The 26,444-nt window shown below is 42.5% G+C and overlaps 1 protein-coding gene across 3 annotated transcripts; it reads right to left on the bottom strand.

The window, feature by feature from the left end:
• Positions 1-278: 278 nt before the first annotated feature.
• Positions 279-22,463, bottom strand: LOC139581342 (nuclear factor NF-kappa-B p105 subunit-like). 3 transcript variants are annotated; one of them, XM_071410988.1, is made up of 25 exons: positions 22,145-22,463; positions 21,657-21,709; positions 21,521-21,561; positions 21,142-21,217; positions 19,752-19,798; positions 19,504-19,602; positions 13,866-14,014; positions 12,361-12,524; positions 10,632-10,790; positions 9,571-9,675; positions 8,384-8,475; positions 8,131-8,269; positions 7,841-7,969; positions 7,536-7,634; positions 7,273-7,440; positions 6,976-7,117; positions 6,660-6,774; positions 6,345-6,546; positions 6,096-6,265; positions 5,779-5,881; positions 5,502-5,632; positions 5,199-5,268; positions 4,902-5,068; positions 1,883-2,021; positions 279-1,762 (listed from the first exon to the last, which is right to left on the bottom strand). In XM_071410988.1, exons 2-25 carry the CDS (start codon positions 21,685-21,687, stop codon positions 1,683-1,685), a joined length of 2,817 nt encoding a protein of 938 aa, XP_071267089.1. In that variant the 5' UTR covers positions 21,688-21,709; positions 22,145-22,463; the 3' UTR covers positions 279-1,682. The 3 variants fall into 3 exon arrangements, with proteins under 3 accessions (XP_071267089.1, XP_071267091.1, XP_071267090.1); XM_071410990.1 differs by lacking the exon at positions 21,657-21,709 and having other exon boundaries at positions 21,521-21,581; XM_071410989.1 differs by lacking the exon at positions 21,657-21,709.
• Between the last annotated feature and the right edge of the window lie 3,981 nt (positions 22,464-26,444).

The raw sequence follows: 26,444 nt of genomic DNA, 5'->3' as shown, positions 1-26,444 counted from the left end.
TGCTGAGAAGCCCCCAACTGTGGGGTTATTTATAGGGCCCCCATGACTATTTTCCTAGACTCCAATACCTTAATTTAAGAAAATCTTCATACTAAGACAGGTCAAGTCCACTTCAATATTGATATACCTGCATTTGACATTTACATTAAGTACACTTTATCCAGAGTGACAGATGCTTGCCATGTTTCCCCAACCTGTGTTGTGGATATTTTTTTTTCAGGTCTGTGTCCTAACTACCTCACCCAATATGTAGCTACTAAAATATGGGACAAATTGCACACCATTAACAATTTTATTAAAAAAGTATTACAATGAAACCCATTAAAAGCAAAAATTGACTGTACAAAGCTGTTTTACATGGTACAGGTATAAATATTGAAGCCCCACACAGTGATGCAGTGCCAATCCAAACTTTTGCATGGGACAGATACACATTTTAATGTCTAAAAATGCCAGTGTTATCAGGAAGATGTTGGAATGGCTTCAAACTTGTATGAAACAAATGCCTTTCAATCTGCTGTTAACATGAAATATCACTGGGGAAGCTGAATACTTCATTACAAAATAAGGCACCGTTCTCCAACACATCTTCACGCAGAACTCAACCTGATTATGCGATCAAAGAAATGGACCTACAAAACCAGAAACAAATGGCTTCCAAAACTGAGTTTATCCCCCCCAACTCAATACAAATGGAGAAAACCTCAGTTTAAAATTCTGGTATGATGAAAAGCATGTCTACACAGAAAGGAACTAAAAGCTATCCAAAAGTGGTTTCTGTACTGTAGTCCAGGATGAGGATTGTGCTCTAACAGACATGCATAGTGGAGGATAATCCATTATACTTATAAATGACTGGTAGCACCACTTCCATAGGAAATTCAATTTGACGTTGTACACGATACAAAAACATTGCAGGAGGGAGGTGTTAATGGTTGCTTGGTTCCAATACAAACCATTCTATCCATGTTTAGCATATCCACGTGATATTTCCACAGCTACGGAATCACTTTTTATGAGTGGGAGATCCATAACAATGAGCTATCCTTTTGGCAGCATACTACTGCTGTATATGGGGGCAATTTTAATTTCATATAATTTATCAGCTTTTATCCAAAGCGGCTTACAGTTAAAATCCATTCTGTATGGGGTCCTTGCCCTATAAATAATTTTGCCCCGGGGCCAGACGGTCTTTGCCAAAGTCCGGAGGGTCATTCAAAAAATGTGTTATTAGAATTGGCTGCTTGTTTGACTATGACTAAAGTAACTGTAGTGGGAGGAGAAAATATCAGATCATATTTTAATCTAATAATTGTCAATTAATTTTTCATAAATTATTAGTTTCAAGGATTTATACTACATGCTGTTACCTTGGAAACCCCTTTTCCCCAAATAAAACCCATTCATGATGTTTATACAAACATCACATTTCAAATAGATTACTTCTTATGCAAACATTATCCAAACATAACCTGCATATTATATTTACGTATACAAAACCACTTTCAAAACGTTACTGGGCCAAATAGAAAAGTGAGGATATTTAGCATGATGTGTGAGGTGTGCTTGTAGGATTCGTCCCTTTCAGAGGGAAATTGTCTATAGCCTGCTTACAGGAAGCAGAAGCTTCATGAAATCCTGACATGGGCAGGGCCATGATATGTAATGGACCAATCTGGCGGTCACGCTGTGGAGAGCTCCACCCCACTGTCACACACTCCGCTGTCCTCCCATCCGTCCAGCTTCAGATCACACACACGTTCTGAGACACCCAGCAACACAAAGAGAGAGAGATAAGGGGGATTAAGAGCAGAGGACTTCTTATCCAAGATTATTCTATTGAAATCACATAAGGTATAATGGCTGTTGTTTTTGAGCTTACCTAAGAGTTTTGTGGTGCTTTGGGTAGCTGGTGGAGCCTGTTCTGTTTCACACAGTGCCCCCTCCAGTACTGTCAAAGCAGAGCAGTTCCCTACAGTCCTGAGTCCCTCCAAAAGGTCCTTGACCTTTCCTCCAGACACCTACAGAAGGTGGCATAGAAGTGTAACGTGTCAAGTTGTCACGTGCACAACTACAGTTAAATACCTTTCTTGCAAGAGCTTATCCCAACAATGGAGTAATCCATATCAGTAGTACTATAAAATAAAGTAGAACAAACGAGAAATAGAGAGCAAGAAAGTAAGCAAGCTATATACAGGGCCAGTTCCAACACCAATGAAATACACATATATATAGATAGAGGTAGATATGTATAGGGGTAAGGTGACTAGGCATCAGGATATATGATAAACAGATTAACAGCAGTGTAAATTATGATTGTGAGCGTGTGAAGAGTCAGTATAAATGTGTGTACATGTTATGTGTGTGAGAAAATGGAGAGTGTGCATGTGTTGGTGTGTCAGTGTGCGTGAGTGTGTAGAGTCCTGTGAGTGTGTAGACTCCTGTGAGTGTAGAGTCCTGTGAGTTTGTATAAAGACAGTGCAAAAATGTAAATAAAAGGGTCAACTCAGATAGTTAAAAGTGGCTACATGGACTATGTAGCAGTTTTATGGCTTGGGGATAGAAGCTGTTCAGGAGCCTGTTGGTGTCAGACTTCATGCACCGGTACCGCTTGCCGTGCAGAAACAGAGAGAACATTATGGCTTGGATGGCTGGATTCTTGGGTGGCTGTCCGCTGTATCACAACTGGCCGTGATTGAGAGTCCCATAGGGCGGCGCACAATTGGCCCAGCGTCGTTAGGGTTTGGCCGGGGTAGGCCGTCATTGTAAGTAAGAATTTGTTCTTAACCGACTTGCCTAATTAAATAAAGGTTAAATAAATACAAAAGATTTTTCAAAGATTTGGACACCGAGGAACTTGAAGCTCTCGACCGGCTCAACTGCAGCCTCGTCAATGTGGATGGGGGGGGTGCTCACCGCCAGTTTCCTGTAGTCCCCGATCAGCTCCTTGGTCTTACTGACGTTGAGGGAGAGGTTGTTGTCCTGGCCCCACAGATCACTGACCTCCTCCCTGTAGGCTGTCTCATCGTCGCCGATGATCAGACCTACCACCGTCGTGTCATCAGCAAACTTGATGATAGAGTTGGAGTTGTGCGTGGTCACCCAGTCGTGGATGAACAGGGAGTACAGGAGGGGACTAAGCACCACCCCTGTGGGGCCCCCATGTTGAGGGTCAGCGTGGCAGAGGCGATGTTCCCTACCCTCACCACCCGCAAGGGTGGTGGTTTTAAATGCTAGTAAAACTAAGTGCATGCTCTTCAACCGATTGCTGCCTGCACCCGCCCGCCCGCCTAGCATCACTACTCTGGACGGTTCTGACTTAGAATATGTGGACAATTACAAATACCTAGGTGTCTGGTTAGACTGTAAACTCTCCTTCCAGACTTACATTAAGTATCTTCAACCCAAAATTAAATCTAGAATCGGCTTCCTATTTCGCAACAAAGCATCCTTCACGCATGCTGCCAAACATACCCTCGTAAAACTGACTATCCTACCGATCCTTGACTTTGGCGATGTCATTTACAAAATAGCCTCCAACACTCTACTCAGCAAACTGGATGTAGTCTATCACAGTGCCATCCGTTTTGTCACCAAAGCCCCATATACAACCCACCACTGCGACCTGTATGCTCTTGTTGGCTGGCCCTCACTACATATTCGTCGCCAAACCCACTGGCTCCAGGTCATCTATAAGTCTTTGCTAGGTAAGGCCCCGCCTTATCTCAGCTCACTGGTCACCATAGCAACACCCACCCATAGCATGCGCTCCAGCAGGTATATTTCACTGGTCATCCCCAAAGTCAACATTTTCTATTGCCTTTCCTTCCAGGTCTCTGCTGCCAATGACTGGAACGAATTGCAAAAATCACTGAAGCTGGAGTCTTATATCTCCCTCTCTAACTTTAAGCATCAGCTGTCAGAGCAGCTTACCTGTACACAGCCAATCTGTAAATAGCACATCCAACTACCTCATCCCCATATTATTACTTACCCTCTTGCTCTTTTGCACCCCAGTATCTCTACTTGCACATCTATCACTCCAGTGTTAATGCTAAATTGTAAGGCCAATTTATTATGTGGAATTGCCTTACCTCTCTACATTTGCACATACTGTACATAGATTTTTCTATTGTGTTATTGACTATGTTTGTTTGCGTGTAACTCGGTGTTATTGTTTTTGTCGCACTGCTTTGCTTTATCTTGGCCAGGTCCCAGTTGTAAATGAGAACTTGTTCTCAACTGGCCTACCTGGTTAAATAAATAAAAATAAAAGGAAGTCCAGGATCCAGTTGCAGAGAAAGGTGCTCAGTCCCAGGGTTCTAAGCTTGGTGATGAGCTTGGATGGGACTATGGTGTTGAATGCTGAACTGTAGTGTATGAAAAGCAATTCCACATAGGTATTCCTCTTATTTAGGTGGGCGAGGGCAGTGTGGAATGGAATTGAGGTCTCCTGACGTGGGGAATAAAGGCTGGGTCAAGGAGAGGTAGGACATGACTGTGAATATGCCTGCCAGCTGTTATGCGCATGCACTGAGAACGCGCCCTGGAATACCGTCCGGCCCCGCGGCCTTAAGTGTTGACCGGATTAAAATTCACGCCGGCCCCAGAGAGCGAGATCACCCAGTCCCCTGGCTCGGTGGGGGCCCTGACGCACGGCATCATTCAACAATTGAGTCAAAATTCAATCGAAGTGTTGAAAAAAAAAAGTCCCCAAGTTTCCATGAGAACATATTCATTCACTTTCTGTTCTGATTTTAATTTAAGGTGGGAGAAATCTGACCAAGAAAGAGGACAGACTATGAAAGTGAAATTTCAATCTTACAATGGCTGTGTGACTCACAAGCCCTATATTTCCCCCTCATGTCTTTGCTTTAGGTTGGGATAGTGTGTGTGTGTACCTCGTAGCTGTCCAGCAGCGTGCTTGCGGGGGAGGAGCTGAGTCTGAAGGCGCTGTTGAGGATGCCCAAGCCCAGTATGTGTGCCAGGCTCTCCCAGCCACCCTCCGGGCACTCCAGAGCCTGGCATAGTGCCCGCTTTGTGTCTGAGCCCAGGCTCTGCATGTCACCTACAGAAATATGACATCGTTGTACTCCACAGTGGACAAGAACCAAGATGAGACAGCAGGAGAACCCCATGGCTTAAGCTGTAGAGATTACAATGAAGGGGCTTGTTTAAACTGAAGTGCGTGAGCCAACCTTGAGGGGGGACGAAGACGGAGGTGTTGCTCTCTGGCTTGTACTCTTTTCCATTCAGGATTTCCAACACCTAGAAGTACAAGGAAGAGAGAATATTTAGCGAACGTTCCAGTTGATCAAAGGTAAATTCTCAAAAATGCTTTCAACTCTTGAATTCACACACCAGTAGTTTCGAACAGTCATAAAATTACTTTCATAGTAAAAAAATGTAAGTGTGAGAAAGGACTGTAGCAATATTAGTCAGCTGAGTGATATGTGACCATAGAAGAACATTGAGGTTAACGACAAACACACGGAACCCACCTCAGGAGTGGCAGCCATGTTGAGCGGAGTTGTCCCTGGGATGTAGCCTTCATCCTCCTCTTCCTCATCCACACAGCAGTCATGCTCTCTGAAGAAGAGGGGCTCAAAGTTTTCTTTGTGAGGATCGGCACCTAGACATGAAAAGATTGATCAAGTAATTTCTGTCTTTGAGCTAGGACTATATTATAAAAAGGGGCCGTTACAGAGCAAACATCAAGACGGTCATCAAATTGAGACATTTGCACAAAGGGGACAGTTTGAAGAAACGTAGTCCCACCTGCAGCCATGAGGAGAGCGGTCAGCTTGACAGAGCCCCGCCCTGTGGCTGTATGGAGAGGGCTGGAACCGTTGTAGGTGCAGCAGTCCACATTAGCATCCCCCTAGGGAGAAAGAACACTGTCAACACACACATCTTACGCCCACAACCCTCACAGGGAAAGGGCTACTTGGGTTGTGTTAGTTTGACTATACTAAACATACTCTAGGTCTCCCATCCAGGTATTGACCAGCCCCAACTCTGCTTAGTCTCAAGATGCCAGCAGAACGTTGCAGGGTGGTAGGTATGGATGTAGGCAAGGCTTCTACAATATATACCTCCAGTAGCAGGCAGCCTGCCAGGGAGACGTTGTCCAGCTCAGTGGCCAGATGGAGCGCCGTACGGCCGCAGCTCCTCTCCTGGACCTCCACACTGCCCCCGCTCACCAGGAGGTCCCTGAGGGAACACAGGCTGTTGGCCAGCACAGCCAGGTGGAGGGAGCACAGTCCTGGAGGATAAAATCACTGTCATACTCCAGTGGACTCTTCACAATGTACTGTGTGTGTGTGTGTGTGTCTGTGTTGTACCTGCTGCGTTGGGGAGGTCCACTAGTTCCACCATCTCTCTGCGTTTCAGTAGAAATCCCACCATACCTCCCTCCTTCTGCTGGGCGGCCAGGTGAAGAGCTGTGTTTCCGTGGCGATCAGACAGAGTGACATCAGCCCCAGCCAATAAGAGGGCCTCAGCTACCGCCTTCTGCTGTGTTATCACCGCTAGGTGCAAAGGAGTCTGGTATAGAGGGACAAATATGGGGTTCTGATTTTACTACCTCAGAATTCTTTTTTTATTTTACCTTTATTTAACTAGGCAAGGACAAATTCTTGTCTGTGTGTGTTTGTTACCTGGTAGAGGTTGTTCCTCATGTTGAGGACCTCCTCTCCAGGCAGGGCAGAGAGCACCTGGGCTAGACTCCTGACTGCGTCTGTCTGGCTGTGGATCACTCCCAGATGGAGACCACTGGAGAAACAGAGGACAGGCACAGATTGGCATGTGCTACTGGAGAAATTATGCCACATTTCAGGGCTATTTATCCTATCGGCATCAATGCAGATGGACACAAAATGGAGGCAAATGAATGCAGATAGAAAAGTTTGAAAAATGCAGGGACGGTTGTATTTCCATTCAAATGAGGTCTGAAGTGATGGAGAGGGGACGTACGTGTCACCGTTCTCGTCCTGAGCAGTCATGAGCTGGCGCTGTGGAGCCAGCAGGTAGCTGACGTCACCAGTGACGGCGTACTGGAAGAGGGCTTCAGCCTGCCTCTCAGCAACATCCACCAGCCTGGCCTCCAGCACACACTCTGTACACAAATATAAAAACACTGTCATTGACTGGATACACAACACCCTGGCTTCCAACACACACTGTCACACACAGACACCCTGCAGTGGTCTGCTCCCTGAGGCACTGACTCACTCTGGCTAATCACTTTACAAATGTCTCGGTTGACCTCACCTCCAGTCCTGTCCCCTGGTCCTAGCTCCACACCGGCCCCTCTCTCCTCACTCGTCTCCCCAGCAGAGGCGTCCTCTGACTTGGCTCGGACCCCCACCACGGCCCCTGAGGCCGGGTCATCATCCATGTCGCTGTCATCACCACTGTCCTCCGCTCTGCCCTGTGGAGCTGTGTTGAGAGGGAACATGGGTTGAGCTTCATTCCTATCCTGAACTGAAACGGAATTGATCTCAAAACCCTGGAAAACAGACAGACACACTCACCATGTTTAATTCCCGCCCCGCCACCACTCATGCCAGGTGAAAAGCCAGAGCTGTAGCTGGTGCCGTAATTATTGTAGGTGGAATAGCCCTGGAAGAAACCTAAAATATAATCAAAAGTTGTTATTTTAACCTAAATAGACAATAAAGCTTTTGAAAATGGTACTTCATCTTGTGTTTAGGACTTTTATGAGACATTACCCATTTGATCTTGACATGGCTTGTCTCGTTCACCTTAAAATCACATTTCATTACATTTATTCAGTTTTGTAAAAATGTATGACTTATAAGAAACATGTTTGTTGTACCTCCTCCTCCCCCTGTAGCGGGACCACCCCCCCCTGGTCCCCGGTACAGGCCCCCTGCTCCACCGTGGCCGCTGTAGTCCTGGAAGTTAGGCAGGGTCTTCTGTCTCTTCCTCTGAACCTCTTCCTTATCTGAGCATGAAGACCAGGGGCAAGACGAGCGGATTGACTTGACAGAATAATGGGTTATGTTCAATTTGAAGAATAGCACAAACTACAGTGGGTTGGGATGGAGTACAGCATGCACAAGGGGTCTACAGGAACAGGTCTGGGAGTGTTTCAGACCGGCTCACCTATGATCTGCGGGTGGTAGGTGAAGGGCTTGGGCTCGCTCGTCTCATTGTCCGATTTACGCTTCAGCTGCACAAACACCGAGGTGGGTTTCTGGAGGTTCAGGTCTCTGTATTTGGGGGTCTTGAAAACAATGGCAAACTGTGGAGGGGGAAGGGGTGGAGATTTTACTCATGGTTAGGTTATAGTACAGGGGAGGAAATGTAAAATACAGGAGAGGAAATGGACTTCATTGGCAACTTATGTGTCACTGACCTGTCGGTGGACATCGGTGGGGGAGAAGTCCCCAAAGGCCTCCCATGTCAGCCCCGTCTCGTCATCCTCATAGAAGCGCACCTGGATGTCATCTGTTGCGACAGGGGAAAGATACACTCTCACAACTCCACCTTCAAACTAGGAGTAAAGTAATAAACTGACCATGTGAAAGATATTGGAGGATAATACAAGTTCACTAGAAAAAAAAACACGTCTTTATTATCCAAACCAACAAGTATGTGCATAAAGCCTTCAAGTGTTGCAGGGTATCTTTCACGTGTCATCGGTCATGGAACCAAAAGGAAATGTCAACGTCTTTCCAAAGAAACCAGGAAATGGTGCCCCACATCTCCAGACAGAAGTATTTGAATATCTCAGAGAAATGTTTTGACTGCACTGTACACTTCCTCGACAAGGAAACTCCGGTCTTAGGAAAGCTACTGTGTGTGCAGGCATCTGTTCCAACCCAATACACCTATTTCAAAGAATCATTGAAAGTCGTGGTCTTCAGTATGGATTGTTTGAATCAAGTGTGTTAGTGCTGGGCTAGAAGAAAAGCCTGAAGGACAGGAATAGGATATCCCTGATTGAGTCTGATAAGCATGATACACAGTGAGGTAGAATTACTGGAGATGAGGCTCTTTGTTTGGAAGTCAAACGGCAGAGCCCAACAGAGACGTGAACTTCTGTTCCAAGAGAGGATCTTTCATTCCAGGGTTGTTGACGTTCTGCCAACCGACCAATGCAGAATATTTTAAAGAAAACATAGCGAGAAGGACAACAGGCCACTACAACTCTCTTCCTCTTCCCACATTTGCATAACAGATGGGGAATTCCCTGAGGTTGGAAAAGCAGGCCGGAGGACTTCCTTCATGAGTAGTACAGTGTGATGAATGATGATGTCACATAGAGACATGTACCGGGTTGATGTTAAGAGCCAGCTAGATAACGCTTCAGACAACACGTTGACAGTTAGATCTTCATGATAAAGTTGTCTTGGGAGAATAGATGGCACAACCATGGCGCCTGCATCTTACACCTGTTTCACACTATCGTGCTGACCCAAACGGTACCGGCTCAGATATTTTCCTTTCCAGCAACTGTGGTGGATGCGTAACCATGCCAGCGCAGTACAGCTCGGCTCAAGGTTGACTCAGCTGTGGAGTGTGAAAAAGGAACTAGGGTACCTTTCTGAACCTTGTCACAGAGCAGGTAGACCTCCTCTCCTCCTGTCACACAGCCAGCTGTTCGGTCCATCCGCACGATCTTCAGGTTGGACGCATTTGGAGCTTCTGCAGACAGAACAGGGGAATAGAGAGATGGTCAAAAGGGTCAACTCAGATCTTCTGTTTAGTGCAAGCAGAATTAGTTATATTTATTGACAGCTAATAGGTAACTAAAAAAACAGTATTCTTTGTGGTGCATAATCCCTATTGGATGCCTTGCAAATCCTTGAAAATGCCCTTCGTTATCAAATTTCAAACCACCATTTTGCTTGTTTCTTTTCTAATTTCAAAAAACCCCAGACACCCTGAATGTGAAGAAGAAAAGACTTGACATACACTAACTGTGTGGATGCTTTCACGCAGTAAAGGGCTGGCATCAAAATGAAAAGTGGATGCCTAGTTTCAGCCTAGGAGAGGAAGCCGAGTGACAAATGTGATGTGGAGGAAGATACACGCACAGAGCTACGCAAATGAAACCAGGGCACACAGATATGGTTTAATTTCAATACATCTGTATAACTCTGAATAAAAACGTGAATTCAGTGATACACTGCATAAAGGCACGAGAGCGGTTAAATTCATTTGTTCAAACAATAGTCCCTTCCGGAGTTTCATAGTCTTATAGCTACTGGGTTGCATGTAGCCTGATATGGTGTGTTTCTATGGTGAGGTGAGGGACCTTTGTCATAAGATGGACTTAGAAAAGGGTAATGGACCACCCTTCACTGGTAATGTAATGTAAAGAATAAACAATGGTGGACCACAGAGAGTTCTTATTGGGTCATGGCTAAAGACTGTTTTAGCTAGATAGTTAGCTAGCTAGTCATTGTTATGTTGGGGTCAGAGTGCACTGGAAAGCGCAGCACAAATGGCCGAATCCTAACTTGAGATCAAACCACTTTAGCCAGACTTTTGCATTAATCATGCATTGATGTCAATGGGAGAATTGAGTTGCATATGCAAATGTTAGAAACATTTGGTGGAATTGGCACTAAGTGACTATGTGGCTGTTAGTGACTTACTGCTGTCGAAGATGGGGTCTGATATGACGGGGTCCAGTCTACGGGAGAAGCCCCCGTCACTGTCTGGGAGGAAGGCTGTGAACATGAGGCGCACCACACTCAGATCCATCTCTTTAGCCTGGTAGGACGCTGCGCTGCTGATCAGGTTTCTCTGGTGATCTGAACACACACACACAAAGGTTGAATGAAGCAGGCAATGCATAAATTCACATACAGTTCCTTCAGTAAGTATTCACACCCCTTGACTTTTTCTAAAACAAAATGTTACAAAGTAGGGTTAAAATGGATGCCAACAATGTACACAAAATACTCTGTAATGTCAAAGTGGAAGGATTTATTTATTAAATAAAAAATTAAAAAAAATAAACACTAAGATATCTCGATTAGATAAGTATTCACACCACCAGGTCAATACAGGTTAGAAACACCGTTGGAAGTGATTACAGCAGAGTCTTTTTGGATAAGTCTCGAAAAGCTTTCCACACCTGGATTGTGCAACATTTGCCTATTATTCTTTTTTAAATTCTTCAAGCTCTGTCAAGTTGTTTGTTGATCATTGCTAGACAGACATTTTCAGGTATTGCCATAGATCTTCAAGCAGATATGTCAAAACTGTAACTTGGCCACTAAGGAACATTCAATGTCGTCTTGGTAAGTAACTGTAGATTTGGCTTTGTGTTTTAGGGTTATTGAAAAACTCCCCAGTCCTTGCCGACGACAAGCATACCCATAGCATGATGCAGCCACCACCATGTTTGGAAATATGAAGAGTGGTATTCATTGATGTGTTGTATTTGCCCAAAATATAACACTTTGTATTCAGGACAAAAAGTGAATTCCTTTGCCAATTTTTTTTTACAGTATTACTTTAGTGCCTTGTTACAAACAGGATGCATGTTTTGGAATATTTGTTTTATTCTGTATAGGCTTCCTTCTTTTCACTGTAATTTAGGTTACTATTTTGGAGTAACTACAATGTTGGTGATCCATCCTCAGTTCTCTCCTATCACAGCCTGTAAACCTTTTAAAGTCACCATTGGCCTCAGTGAAATCGCTGAACGGTTTCCTTCCTCTCCAGCAACTGAGTTAGGAAGGGCGCCTGTATCTTTGTAGTGGCTAGATGTATTGCTACACCATCCAAAGCCTAATTAACAGCTTCACCATGCGCAAATGGATATTCAGTGTCTGCTTTTTTTTTTTTTTTTTAAACAAATGTGCCCTTCTTTGTGAGGCATTGGAAAACTTCCCTGGTCTTTGTGGTTGAATCTGTGCTTGAAATTCACTACTCGACTGAGGGACCTTACAGATAATTGTATGTGTGGGGTACAGAGATGGGGAAGTCATAAAAAAAATCCCGTTAACCACTATTATTGCACACAGAGTGAGTACATGCAACTTATTATGTGATTTGTTAAGCAACTATTTTAGGCTTGCCATAACAAAGAGGTTATATACTTTTACCTCAAGACATTACAGCTTTTCATTTTGAATTAATTTGTAAACATTTCTAAAATCACAATTCCACTTTGACATTATAGGGTATTATGTGTAAATCAGTGACACAAAAATCACAATTTAATAAATGTTATTTTCAGGCTGTCACACAACTAAATGTAAAAAAGTCAAGGGGTGTGAATACTTTCTGAAAGCACTGTATGCAAAACAAAAAATATTCTTTGTGCTCTGCAGAAATATAGTCATTCAGTCCATTGTCTTAAAGGTGACTGACCAGTGAGCTCTCGGGGGATGCGGAACTCTCCCTGGAAGGCGTCCATCTCGGGATGGATGACGATACCACAGTTGTAGCCCATCCTGTAGGCCTCAGACATACGGTCCTCCAGTGTCTTACTCACGTTCTTCTTGGTCACGTGGAGGATGCCCAAGTTGGGGAAACTGTCACATGGAGTTATTGATTTATATGTGGTACGTTTTTAAACCCTTACGCTTGTGGAAATTGGCCTATATGGATACGGCCAAATTGAAATGTTTCTGATAGAAGAACTATGAAAAGCATATTCATGACAATGGAAGCAATTGAAAGAGAACAATTTGGAGATTATGGGGAAAATATTACACCAAAAGGTGAGGACACAACAGTTCGCCTGACAAGACTGAATCCAAACATTACACTGTTGATTTTATGTGCATTTTACATTTACTGTACTTTTACAGCATTTGTCAATGATGACAAGGATTTGAGTGAGAGGTCCAACTGGTGTCTCCAAGTGGTCACACACCTCTCCAAACTGTGCACAGTTCCCAGGTCATTTCTAAGCACTTTTATGACTCAAGGAAAGAGCCTTCAACTATAAAGGTGCTTTTTTCCCTTTCTTTTTTTGCTCTCCTAGCGTTGCCATTGAGGAACTGAAGCGAGCACACTTGTAGTTTTTTTTATTTGGAACACTGCCGTGTCCCCACCATCACAAAATTACTGTTGTTGTTTATGCAATCCAAAAACATTCCATTATAAAAATCACAATTTGGGTCAGGTGGGCATCATTTGAAAGCGTATTATATTACCAATATGGCTAGCTAAATTATAAAATAGGATCTTACAGTGTTAGGCTTTCAAAAGGCACTTCAAAAACATTGCAACTTTGGTGCGCATAGAAAGGAGTCATTTGTGCATTCAAGTGCTTGTTCCCAATCAGACAAACATAGGCTCATTCTCTTCAGGACAACCCAGGCTATAACGCATGTCATCTTTCTAACTGTGGATCAAACATAATTAGAAACGTTGATACTGTAAATGGCACAACTTTTCTTGATTTAAAGCATTTCCCTCAGACAACAAATGTGCAAAAGTTGCCCAATTTGCGGGAGGGACGGGGGCATCGTCTTGTCACGCGTGGTGTTCAAGTTTATAACGGCTGTCAGTCAAAAGCTCTGACATCATGTATAGCATGTTACTGTACAGCCACTGCATTCTAATTTAGGCGCTTATCAATTACAAAATATGCCATTTCAACCTGTATACAGGGTGGGAAGGGCTAAGTAAACATGCAAGATAAAACACCACAACGACGTACGTTCAGGTTAGATGGGGAAACCCTAAGTCAGAAATCTCATCACTACATAGGATCTCAAAGGAAGGACCTATAATCATCTTATAGGAAGTCCTGACATGTCTGCAATGTTGTCAATAAGTAAGCATATTAAAACCTGTTGAATGCACCGGTAAGCTAACTGGTATGTGTGCGTGTCAGCTAGAGAGAGAATGGTGGAAACAAGCACCTGATGCTGGAGTCTTTGGGCTGTAGGTCTGCGATGCAGATGCCCTTGTCACACTGCTTGCCCACCAGACTGTGGGCATGGAGGTGGGCATCTTTAGAGTTGGTCACCAGCTGTACCACCACACGTGCCAACCCCTGGTAGTTACAGATCTGCAAAGAGGGAGACAAACACTTTTTAGACCAGATATAGAACTACAGCTCCGGGAGCCAGACTGATAGTGACTCATACATACATACACGCAACAAGCATCGAAAAAACGGTTGAAAATGCCAGTCCAAATGGTAAACAATATCCGACTGATGAATCGACCAAATGAAAACATGAAGGAAAGGATGGATGAAAAACAGTGTTCCACATGGCTCAAATTTTGACACTCAGGGTTAGGGTAGGTCGGGAACCTCAGTCTTTGCACACTTTTTAAATAAGTGACCAGAGTTATTTTTTATTAAACAGTGAAAGGTCGAGTTTTCAGCCAAAGATCCGATCCGATCCGAAAAGCCTCGGCATACCCATCACGGAAAACCCCTCAGTAAAATGGTTAATAAACATTACTTGGTACGAAAGGTCCCACAAAAATCGATATTCTGTCTTAAGTTTTTATTTCGTGGTTCGGGATTTTTTTCCGTTTTTTACTCTCAATATTACAATTATTCATAGAGAAACAACGAAAATTGATGTTGAGTCCATGTCGATGCTTAAATTACATCAGAAGACTATTTTTGAGGTCTGGAAAAAAACTAAGATTTAGCAAGAAAGGAATGTGTTGGCCTAGCCATATTTATACTGTTAGGCCTACTGCTGAAGCACATGTCATGACAGAGTTAGCAAAACAATCAGCACCCAATTGATAGAAATAATCCTGAATTAACATTTAATTGAGAATGTTTTTGGGGAAAGTCTGTCTACCCACAAGACTGTTATCATTAGCATCGCTAACTGGCTACATACAGAGTGGTAGACAAACGCGCAACAAAACAGACAGAGGGGGGCAATATTGCGGAAATTAATTGGCAGATTTTGTGTTAAGTTCAGCTTTTTAAACCAACCGTGGCTAACCAGGGGTGGGATAATGTCAATGTGGCTTTGATTGGATAGTAGCCAATGATAGCGTGAGCTTTGTTTGACATTTTGCGATGGAACACGTGAAAAAAATGCATGCATTTCAGAACTGATTGGCGAGCTACTCGTAGGTGGGCTGCGAGCTACTGGTAGCTCTACCTGTTGGAGAACCCTGCTGTAGACGAATGCCATTGAACTAGGCCTTCACTTCGCCTCTTTCTGGTTCCCCGAGACAAAATTGGCCTACATACAAAACCAACCCAGTTCCTAGAAACAGCACATGTTGTTAGACGCAGTAGCCAGCGGGTGAACCTGAAGAACACATTTAGAATTTGCCTAGGCCTACCTAGAAAAGTCTCTAGCCTGCTCTTGAACTCAAATGTCTTTTTCCTCAACCCTGTCCTTAGCCACAGCATATACACTACTGTTCAAAAGTTTGTGGTCACTTAGAAATTACCCTGTTTTTGAAAGATTTTTTTTTTTGTCCATTAAAATAACATCAAATTGATCAGAAATACAGTGTAGACATTGTTAATGTTGTAAATGACTATTGTAGCTGGAAACGGCAGATTTTTTATGGAATATCTACATAGGCCCATTATCCGCAACCAACACTCCTGTGTTCCAATGGCACGTTGTTAGCTAATCCAAGTTTATAATTTTAAAAGGCTAATTGATCATTAGAAAACCCTTTTGCAATTATGTTAGCACAGCTGAAAAATGCTGTCCTGATTAAAGAAGCAATAAAACTGGCCTTCTTTAGACTAGTTGAGTATCTGGAGCATAACCATTTGTGGGTTTGATTACAGGCTCAAAATGGCCAGAAACAAAGGACTTTCTTCTGAAACTCGTCAGTCTATTCTTGTTCTGAGAAATTAAGGCTATTCCATGCAAGAAATTTCCAAGAAACTGAAGATCTTGTACAACGCGGTGTCCTACTCCCTTCACAGAACAGCGCAAACTGGCTCTAATCAGAAAAGAAAGAGGAGTGGGAGGCCCCGGTGCACAACTGAGCAAGAGGACAAGTACATTAGAGTGTCTAGTTTGAGAAACAGACGCCTCACAAGTCGCCAACTGGCAGCTCATTAAATAGAACCCGCAAAACACCAGTCTCAACGTCAACAGTGAAGAGGCAACTCTGGGATGCTGGCCTTCTAGGCAGAGTTCCTCAGTCCAGTGTCTGTGTTCTTTTGCCCATCTTAATCTTCTTTTTATTGGCCAGTCTAAGATATGGCTTTTTTTTTGCAACTCTGCCTAGAAGGCCAGCATCCCGGAGTCGCCTCTTCACTGTTGACGTTGACACTGGTGTTTAAAAGGCTAATTGATCATTCGAGGACATTTCTAAGTGACCCCAAACTTTTGAACGATAGTGTACATATACGGTTTTCTAGAATATAAGGACTAGAATACAACTCCTCCCTTGGTTACCTATTTGGGTTATAGCCAGACTGCTACGCGCTCTCCTGCTTACACAGTATGGCAGTGTGGTGTTTTGTGTAAGGAAATACAATTTAGTAAAATCTAAAATGTGCTCTCAGGGTTATTGCCTCTTAGCCTGTGCAGCTAGTTCATTCATAATGACTAAATTACTGAAATGTAAAGGTAAGGACTTGACTGGCTGAGTGAGGCTCAGTTAGGAGCTGGAGTGTGATGGTCACTGTGTTGTGTGTCTCATGTGGTTATTCAGACCCTTTCTCTACAGGGAAGATTAGTCTCTCTTGCGTAAACAAAACACACGCATACAATCACACGCAACAAGCGTTCAAAATGGTTGAAAATGCCAGTCCAAATGGTAAACAATATCTGAGTGATGAATCGACCAAAGGAAAGGACGGATGAAAACAGTGTTCCACATGGCTCAAGTTGACACTCAGGGTTAGGGTAGGTTGGGAACCTCAGTCTTTGCACACTTCTTCATACGCACCAGATCTATTTTCAAACAACGGTAAAAGGTCAAGTTCAGCTAAAGATTCCCAGCCAATCCAAAACTCCTCGGTTTACCCGTCACGGGAAACCCCTGAGCTTACCCGTCACCAATTCTTCACAGGAAAGAGAATGTGTATTTCTCTTCAGTGATCAGATATGCATTTCATGCAGTTGAATCACTTTCTATGACACACAGACCAATGTCACAGAGTTCTGTTTTGACTAAAAGGAAGCCGACATAGATAGTCTAGATCTAACAATAGAATGTAAACAACATGCTTGATCTGTCAAAGGCTGATGACATTAATTCAATACAGCAACAATGACGCATCAAATAAATGATTAACTCTGTGAGTGACTTATGTATGCTATGAGGTTATGGATATCAACACATGTAATGGACACAGGGGGAGGTAAAAGTATGCCATCTAACCACTGAAATCTTACACATGCTTCCTTGTCAAAATGAATACTACACTGTAAAGCAGGGTTTCCCAATCTCAGTCCTGGGCCCCCTCCCCCCAACCCCCCATGTGCACATTTTGGTTTTTGCCCTAGGACTACAGAGCTGATTCAAATAATGAAAGTTTGATGAGGAGTTGGTTATTTGAATCAACAGTGTACAACACGTGTACCACGGGGGGCCCCAGGACCGAGTTTGGGAAACCTGCTGTAGACGAATGCCACTGAACTAGGCCTTCACTTAGCCTCTTTCTGGTTCCCCGAGACAAAATTGGCCTACATACAAAACCAACCCAGTTCCTTAAAACAGCAAGTGCCGTTAGGTGCAGTAGCCAGAGGGTGAGACTGAAAAACACATTTTGAAGTTGTCTACCTAGAAAAGGCTCTCTAGCCTGCTCTTGCGCTCAAATGTATTTTTCCTCAAACCCATCTTTAGCCACAGCATATACATATCCAGCTTTCTAGAATATAACTCCTCCCTTGGTTACCTATTTGGGTTATCTTACAAGGTGAAAAGTGAGGCTGCAGTGAGAATGCTATTGTGTTGTCCTTGTCTTGCAGATTAAATTAAATTGCCCCTCCAGGGATGGATGCAAGCACTGACTTGTGGAAAACTCAGACATTCTGTACTGTCGCCTCATATGAAACATTTGATCTCAACCCCAAAGGCTAGAGTATAGAGTCATATTAAAAGCTTTAGCTTCACTGTCCAAATAAATACATAGGGAAGCATATATGTTGCACAGAAACAGAACTCATATCAATGTACTGTGTGTCTTCTTTGTACAGATGCACAACATAGACAGTGGGCTACATGTGCCTGCACAACCTCTATAACAGGTTTGAGAGACAATACTTTCTTCGCTCTGAGGCAGTCGTTTCATGTCTGAGTCTGTCTGAGATCGTGGGGGCGAGCTGAAAATACTGTTTCCTGTCAGAGACGCCACTCAACAGTTCCTAGTAATTACCCCTATGACACAGGAGGAAATTCCCAAAAGGCTTGAAACAAAGTAAATGGCAGGTCAGATTTATATACCTTGTTTCAAACACCTAATTTTCAAAAATGTGCTCTCAGGGTTATTGGCTCTTAGCCTGTGCAGCTAGTTCATTCATAAGGACTTAATGACTAAATTACTGAAACATAAGGACTTAACTGGCTGGCTGACTGGCTGGCAGGCTCAGTTAGGAGTTGGAGTGTTACTGTCACAAAAGTTCAAATGTATTGAAAGAAAAGCACTCTACGCAAATGAGAGGTTGGAGAAAGTGACAACACCTACTCCTACTATTTGAAGAAAATATGTGGAGACACAAACGGAGGGGATTTCCCAGAGTTCAGTCTGAACATTGTTCAAATTGTCTAAGATAAATTAATATTTGTGGTGTGTGAGTGAGAGAATGGATATATTTGCATGCCATGAACGGATTTCTGTCAGGGTGGGCCTGTAAATGTTAGTTTGAAATACAAGCGGAACTGATCATAACTTTTTCCGCTTATACACGAAAAAAACTACTAAATCTCAAACACATGAGACAGAAAATTCCTAGGAATCGCAAGCAGAATTCCTACTTCAGCTTGTTCAGTTGGAGGATCAAAGGAAGGGGGCTTCCCGAGTGGCGCAGGAACTGCATCGCAGTGCTAGCTACGTTACTACAGATCCTGGTTCGATCCCTGGCTGTCGCAGCCAGCCGTGACCGGGAGCCCATAAGGCAGCGCGCAATTGGCCAGCTGGGTTGTCTAGAAACTCCTGTGGTGGGCCAGGCGCAATGCACGCTGACACGGTCGCCAGGTGGATGGTGTTTCCTCCGACATATTGGTGCAGCTGGCTTCCGGGTTGAGCGAGTATTGTGTCAAGAAGCAGTGTGGCTTGGCGGGGTCGTGTTTCGGAGGACGCATGGCTCTCGACCTTCGCCTCTCCCGAGTCTGTAAGGGAGTTGCAGCGATGGGACAAGACTAACTACCAATTGGATAGCATGAAATTTGGGAGAAAAAGGGGGATCGAAAACATGATAATAAAGGATGGAAGGAAGGAGTGAAGGACAGACAGCAGGCAATGAGAGAACAGAACGAAGAACGTAAAGGAGCGGAGGAGGGAAATAACTAAGGAAAGAAAGGAAGAAGGAAGGATGGAAAGCATGAAGGAAGAAAGGAAGGAAATGATGACATAAGGAAGGACATGTTGGTGGGACTTACCTTGATATTGGGATAGGACTTTCTGTTCTTCTCACTAGAGGCCCCTGGTAGCCCGCCGTGAGAAGGTCCCTCACAGCCATAACGAAACCTGAAGCCCCGCTAGAATAGACATAGAATACCTTTAATGACACTCAACTGAACACTTTTCAATACCACTTTGAAATGTGATTAAATTCCATTTTTGAGTCTAGCTTGTTTACGTAGCCTATGGTGTAACAGAGAAGGAGCACAATGAAGAAAAGGGTTACCTGTTTAGGCTGTTCAATGATTTGGAGGTAGGGTCCATCTGCTGTAACTAAGAACAAATAAACAATGGTTTACGTTAGTTTTACAGCAGGACTGGCCAACCCTCCTCCTAGAGAGCTTCTGTACTGGGTGTGCATACAGGCTTTTGTTCCAGCCCTGCTCTAACACACCCGATTTTGCTAACTAATGAGCTGCCAGTGAGGACATTGATTAGCAGAATCAGGTGTTAGAGTGGTGCTGGAACAAAACCCTGCACAGCCAGTAGCCTAGCTCTCCAGGACCTTCCCTCTACTAAACAAACATATTACTTTTCCCTAGGTGCTGTGGTAGAGGAAGTATTTTAAGTCAGATAAGAAGCAATACTGACAAAAGGTTTGAACCTTTTAGGAATGGGGGCCAGGGCTATCTTCCGTGTCAACAAAACACCTTCTGCTCTCTGTCTCAGAACATCTTCCTCCTCAAACAACTTAGCTGAGCGAGCCTCTTCCCCTTCCTGCCTAATGCAGGGCCCGCTGCCTAAGCCACATCCTCCCACTGACATAACCTCAATCAAGAACCTCATCTGCCAAATGATGTTCGGCTTCAGATCTCTATAGAACAGACAACCTTCATCCGGACATTAAAATGTGACATTTTCCTTCAGCTCTAAGAATGGAGCATTGCCCTGTCACAAGATGTCTTGATCCATACTTGTAAGATGAATGAAGTAGCTTATCGGGTATGTCCATTCATCTAGACTGCTCTTGAATATGCCAGTTCTGGGTACAGAGATGGGTATCCCCCAAGAAAGTAGTAATAAAATAGATGTATTTTATATAGCCATTATATATAGCTCTTTTCATTACAAACAATCTCAAAGTCGCTTTGAACACAAAAACAACTGTAGGAATCTTGCTGTTCACAGTTGACGGTCTTTCACAGCTTCATATGTCTGGGCAGTTCAAAAAGGTACAGCAGCAGTACCTTGAACCTTATTTGCCCATTCCCACAACCACTAGTCTTGCATAAACATCCACTACTAGTCTCACTTAAACCTTGGTTTTAAAACAGCCCTCTTGAGACCAAAGGAGAAGTGAAAGCACAGAGTAGGAGAAGTATGCTTTATGTCTACATTACAACTCTGCAATATCGTGACATGAAACTGAGTTTAGAAAAACAACTTTTTCCATAAAAGAACAGAGGTGGCAAGGAAGAGCTTACTCTCGACAGTGAAAGCACTCTCCAATTTTAGGCTACCACTGGCATTCATTAAATGACATCTTTAGTTAGGCCTATTTCATCTCTATTTGGGTATAAAGGCCTAAACCATGGGGCATATCTGAAGGGGACAGATGGGTGCAGGTAATCAATATAGCTCATAATGGGTTTATAAAGGCGGTCATGACTTCTTACCTGTCCGGAGTGAGTTGGAGTGTGACATGGGAGGGTAAATCAGAGGATCCCATAGTGGATCTATGTCAAAGTTGTACTACGAGAAAAGACAACAAGAGAGAACAAGGACATTGAAATCTAATTTCACTGACAAATGTAGAAAGGTATGACTAACATATATGAAAGAGACACTGGCAAACCTATGTCAGATGAAGAGACATCTTTAGCCACCGTGTTAACCTCTCCTTAAATATGGGCTGTTGTTCTGATGGGCTGTATGTTTATAGGGAAATCTATTTCTGCTTAAAACTCGGTGACAAAATATATAGCCTACAATGCATATATGACAAATACAGAGATTCAGTGTCGACATAGCGTGGACATGAAACACCTAGTTTACCGGTTGGTGAGGTAGGTAAGGCTCCTCTTCTGCCATGGTGTCTGAGAGAGAAGACAAAGACCTTGAGAAAAGTCATGGCTTATAAAGCAATAGTGCACATATGGATATTACATACAGGTATATCAAACTGACTTACCGGAATTAAAGATGTCATTGATTTCCTGCATCTGACCCAATCTCAAATGTGGCCTGATTAAACAGTTATCGTTACATTTGGATTTGCTACTGGTAATGCTCTGTGCATAAACCACTTAGCTAACTAGCCAGTTCAAGTTTAATAGCTAACTAAAACAAGTGTCAAGATAAGAGAGGGTGCTGCTTTGGCTAATTTAAGTACATTTTCCAATAGCCCCATAATGACTAAATAAAGAGCAAACTGGCTTTACTTAGCTAACTAGCTAGCTACTTCATTGTTTGATTGTGGCTAGCATACATGCTAGTCGATTAAACTATTTTAGTTGGCTAGCATACATGCTAACTGGCTAATAAAGAGGAAGTGGACAAGGCTAACTACCTAACTGACTTGGTAGCAAAGTTATACCAGCGAACGGTAGCTAAGCTAACTATCAATAAACTTTCTAAATTAGTTACTCATTAAATTGAAACATTGTAGCCAATGCTTACCTTAGGTCACAAATGCGATTCCTACATCAACATGAAAGTCCAAGGCAATGGCAGTCCCAATCCAATCAGTTGAGTCGAGTTTTGCACATTATTGCGCCATGCTTGCGACCTGAACTAATTTGACCTAATCAAACATTGACGGTATCTATAGTAAATTGTTCACATTACACACAACTTGTTTGCATCAATAAACGAACATGAAATATGTCAGTACTAGCTAACAACAAAGGACATCGACTTATACAGTTGTTCAGACACTTGACTTCCCCACTAGAAATTTCACTGCGGTCAAGTAAACCGACACTCTCAAATCGCAGTTAAGCCATCTGCGCTTCACTTTACTCCTGAATTTGATGCGCGAATACACAACACTTTAGGGTATCACGTGTTTTCTGAAACTGAGTAGGATGCACTTTCATGCACAGATGAAGACGATAGCAACAAATCATTCCAAGCAAACTGTTTGAAGCACACTTATTCAATCTTCCATAACCAAAATTATAACATTTCTCGCTTTATCAAAACTTTCTTTGATATCCCGTGTAGAGTAAGGCTGCAGAAGCTGCAGTAGCCTAGCGGGGGTGCTATTTAACAAATGTTCAATTGTGAAAGCAAGATGTGTTTACAGTCATGACGTACAAACACAGTACACACACACACACACACACACAGTTTCACAGCAAGATCTAGGTGAGCTTGATGTTTTTCTTCGTTTTTCTTTGTATTTCATTAAAGAGAGTGTAGAATTTTGTTGAAAGTGTTAAATAACTACATTTGTTTGATCTATCCTCAACAAAATTGTATCTTTATAAACCATACAATGCCCATACTATGCCAGCTACAAGATTGGAAAAATACATTTACTGTATATTACAGTGACATTTTTTAGAGTTTTTAATTCAATTTTAACACAGTAAAAATGGAATATAAACATTTTGTGACGAGTGCCACTAGTACATCAGTAATACAGTGTGATTAACATGGCGCATCATTGCTTCCTTGTGATGTTGGGGGAGAATTTGAAGAAGGTGAGAAGAAAGGAGGATGTACACCATTGAAGCCAAGAGGAGCAGAAGAGACTCCAACCTGACCACTGAAAGAGAGAACCAACTCACTGTACAGGGTTAGATTTGTTTTCAACCTATAACATATATAATTTCATTAAATTAATAAAAATTCTTTAAAAATATTTAAATTAAGTCAGTCAAAAATTATTGTTGATCTACTAGTAGCACACGTGACAACATTTTTACCATCATTTTTTTCTGTGTTACCGTTGAATTAGAATCCCTCAAAGTTCACGATAATAGGGCAAAACAAGTATTTTTTCCCATCTTGGAACTGGCATAATATGAGCATGTTATGCCTTGCAATATTGATGACAATGGATGATTGATCTACTAGTGGCTCACATGTGACAAAACATCTTTAAACTGGCATAATATGGGCATCGTATGGTATGCAACAGTCATCACACTGGATTAATTATCTACTAGTGGCTCACATCTCAAAATATGTTTACCAGACATTTTGTCTGTGGAACACTTGAGTTAAATACCCTCAAAGTTCACTTTAATATACTGAGTATAGAAAACATTTCCATTACATAGACTGACCAGGTGAATCCAGGTGAAAACTATAATCCCTTATTGATGTCACGTGTTAAATCCACTTCACTCAGTGTAGATGAAGGGCAGGAGACAGGTTAAAGAAGGATTTTTAAGAGATATGGATTGTGTATGTGTGCGGGGTGAATGGGCAAGACAAAAGATGTATGTGCCTTTGATCGGGATATGGTAGTAGGTGCCAGGTGCACCGGTTTGAGTGTGTCAAGAACTTCAGCGCTGCTGGGTTTTTCACTCTCAACAGTTTTCCGTCTGTATCAAGAATGGTTCACCACCCAAAGGACATCTAGCCAACTTGACACAACTGTGGGAAGCATTGGAGTCAACATTGGCCAGCATCCCTGTGGAACGCTTTCAACACCTTGTAGAGTCCATGCCACGACGAATGATTCTGAGGGCAAATGTGGGTGCATCAATATTAGGAAGGTGTTCCTAATGTTTTGTACACTCAGTGTAGAATAACCAATTATTTTAACCAATATTTTAAACTGGCATAAAATGGTCATCACACTGGATTAATGATCTACTAGTGTCACACATAAAAAATATTAAAAAGTATACCAGCCATTTGTACAGCTATTATATATATATATTTTACATCAAAGTTCACTGTAATATAACTATACTGAACAAAAATATAAACGCAATATGTAAAGTGTTGGTCCCATGTTTCATGAGCTGAAATAAAAGTTCCCAGAAATGTTCCATACCTACAAAAATATTTGTTCTCTTAAATTTTGTGCACAAATGTATTTACATCCCTGTTAGTGAGCATTTCTCCTTTGCCAAGATAATCCATCCACCTGACAGGTGTAGCATATCAAGAAGCTGATTAAACAGCATGATCATTACACAGGTGCACCTTGTGCTGGGGACAATAAAAGGCCACTCTAAAATCTGCAGTTTTGTCACACAACACAATGTCACAGCTGTCTCAAGTTTTGAGGGAGCGTGCAATCGTCTGAGACCAGCCACCCGAACAGCTGATGAAACTGAGGAGTATTTCTGTCTTTAATAAAGCCCTTTTGTGGGGAAAAACTAATTCTGATTGGCTGTACATGGCTCCTAAGTTTAATACAATTTTATTTAACCTTTATTTAACTAGGCAAGTCAGTTAAGAACAAATTCTAAGTGGGTGGGCCTGTACCCTCCCAGGCCCATGGCTGCATCTCTGCCCAGTCATGTGAAATCCATAGATTAGGGCCTAATACATTTATTCCAATTAACTGATTTCCTTATATGAACTGTAACTCAGTAAAATCTTTGAAAATGCTGCATGTTGCATTTATATTTTTGTTCAATATTTTAAAAAAATGATAAAGATAAAGAATTTGGGACAGATCAACTAAATGTAGTTATTTAACACTAAACATAATTATATAATTTATCTTTAATGAAATACAAAGAAAACATATTAAGCTCAATTAGATATTGCTCTGTGTGTGTGTGTGTGAGTGTGTGTGTGTGTGTGTATATTATGTCATGACTGTAAACACGTCTTGCTTTCACAATTGAACATTTGCTAAACAGCACCCTTGTTAGGCTACTACAGCCTCTCGCTACCCGTGATATCAAAGTACATTTTCAAAAGGAGCAAAAATGAAATAAACGATTTGGTATAATTTTGATTATGGAAGATTGAATACCTGTGCTTCAAACTGTTTGATTGGAATGATTTGTAGCTATTGTCTATTGTCTATCTCCTTACAAGAAAATACCTGATGCCGTAAAGTGTTGTGTATTCGCGCACAACAATTCAGGAGGAAGCTAAGCGCAGATAGCTTGACTGCTGCCGCGTTCAAAAAAACTCCATGCGTTCAAGATAACTGGAAACGCGAAAAAAACGAGCCCCGAATGGGGAAATTCGGTTTGAATGGTCATCCAACTCGAAATTCCAAGTCGGGAACTCGGGCCTTTCTAGAGCGCAGACTTTCCGACGTTAAGATCACTGACGTCATGACTTGACGTCGGTTTTCTTTCGAGTTCCCACTTGTGTTGAACGCACCATGCGTTTTTCGCGTGTCGGCTCACTTGACCGCAGTGAAATACCCAGTGACGTAGCAGTATATTCAACTTCTTCTTTGCAATGTAATCATCAATCCAAAACAGTTGCAACGAGAGTTTCCCTCCCGTTTCGTTCTGTTTAAGAAAGTTTTTGCCAAATAATCGGCATAATGAATTTAAAAGGTGAGATAAGGATGCTCCTAACTGTTATAGGCCTATTTCTATTTTGCCCTGTTTATCAAAAGTGTTGGAAAAACTTGTCAATAATCAACTGACTGGCTTTCTTGATGTCTATAGTATTCTCTCGGGTATGCAATCTGGTTTCTGCTCAGGTTATGGATGTGTCACTGCAACCAATGATGTCACCATTGCCCTTGATTCTAAGCAATGTCGTGCTGTTATTTTTATTGACTTGGCCAAAGCTTTTGATACGATAGACCATTCCATTCTTGTGGGCCGGCTAAGGAGTATTGGTGTCTCTGAAAGGTCTTTGGCTTGGTTTGCTAACTACCTCTCTTAAATAGTGCAGTGTATAAAGTCAGAAAATCTGCTGTCTCAGCCACTGCCTGTCACTAAGGGAGTACCCCAAGGCTCAATCCTAGGCTCCACGCTCTTCTAAATTTACATCAACAACATTGACTGCTCAGGCAGTAGGCAGCTCTCTCATCCAT

This window comes from Salvelinus alpinus, chromosome 7 (assembly GCF_045679555.1).
Source record: "Salvelinus alpinus chromosome 7, SLU_Salpinus.1, whole genome shotgun sequence".
NCBI lineage: Eukaryota > Metazoa > Chordata > Actinopteri > Salmoniformes > Salmonidae > Salvelinus > Salvelinus alpinus.
The sequence above is the reverse complement of the archived record's forward strand: the minus strand, read 5'-3'. Positions and strand labels throughout refer to the sequence as shown.

What these genes read in the sequence shown, in the direction of transcription:
- LOC139581342 (XM_071410988.1), bottom strand. Translation starts at nt 21,687, where the DNA reads ATGCAGGAAATCAATGACATCTTTAATTCCG. An exon ending in TCATTGAACAGCCTAAACAG is followed by an intron (nt 19,603 to 19,751) that starts GTAACCCTTTTC and finishes TGTCTATTCTAG; the next exon opens with CGGGGCTTCAGGTTTCGTTA. An exon ending in CCACCGATGTCCACCGACAG is followed by an intron (nt 8,270 to 8,383) that starts GTCAGTGACACA and finishes CCCCCTCCACAG; the next exon opens with TTTGCCATTGTTTTCAAGAC.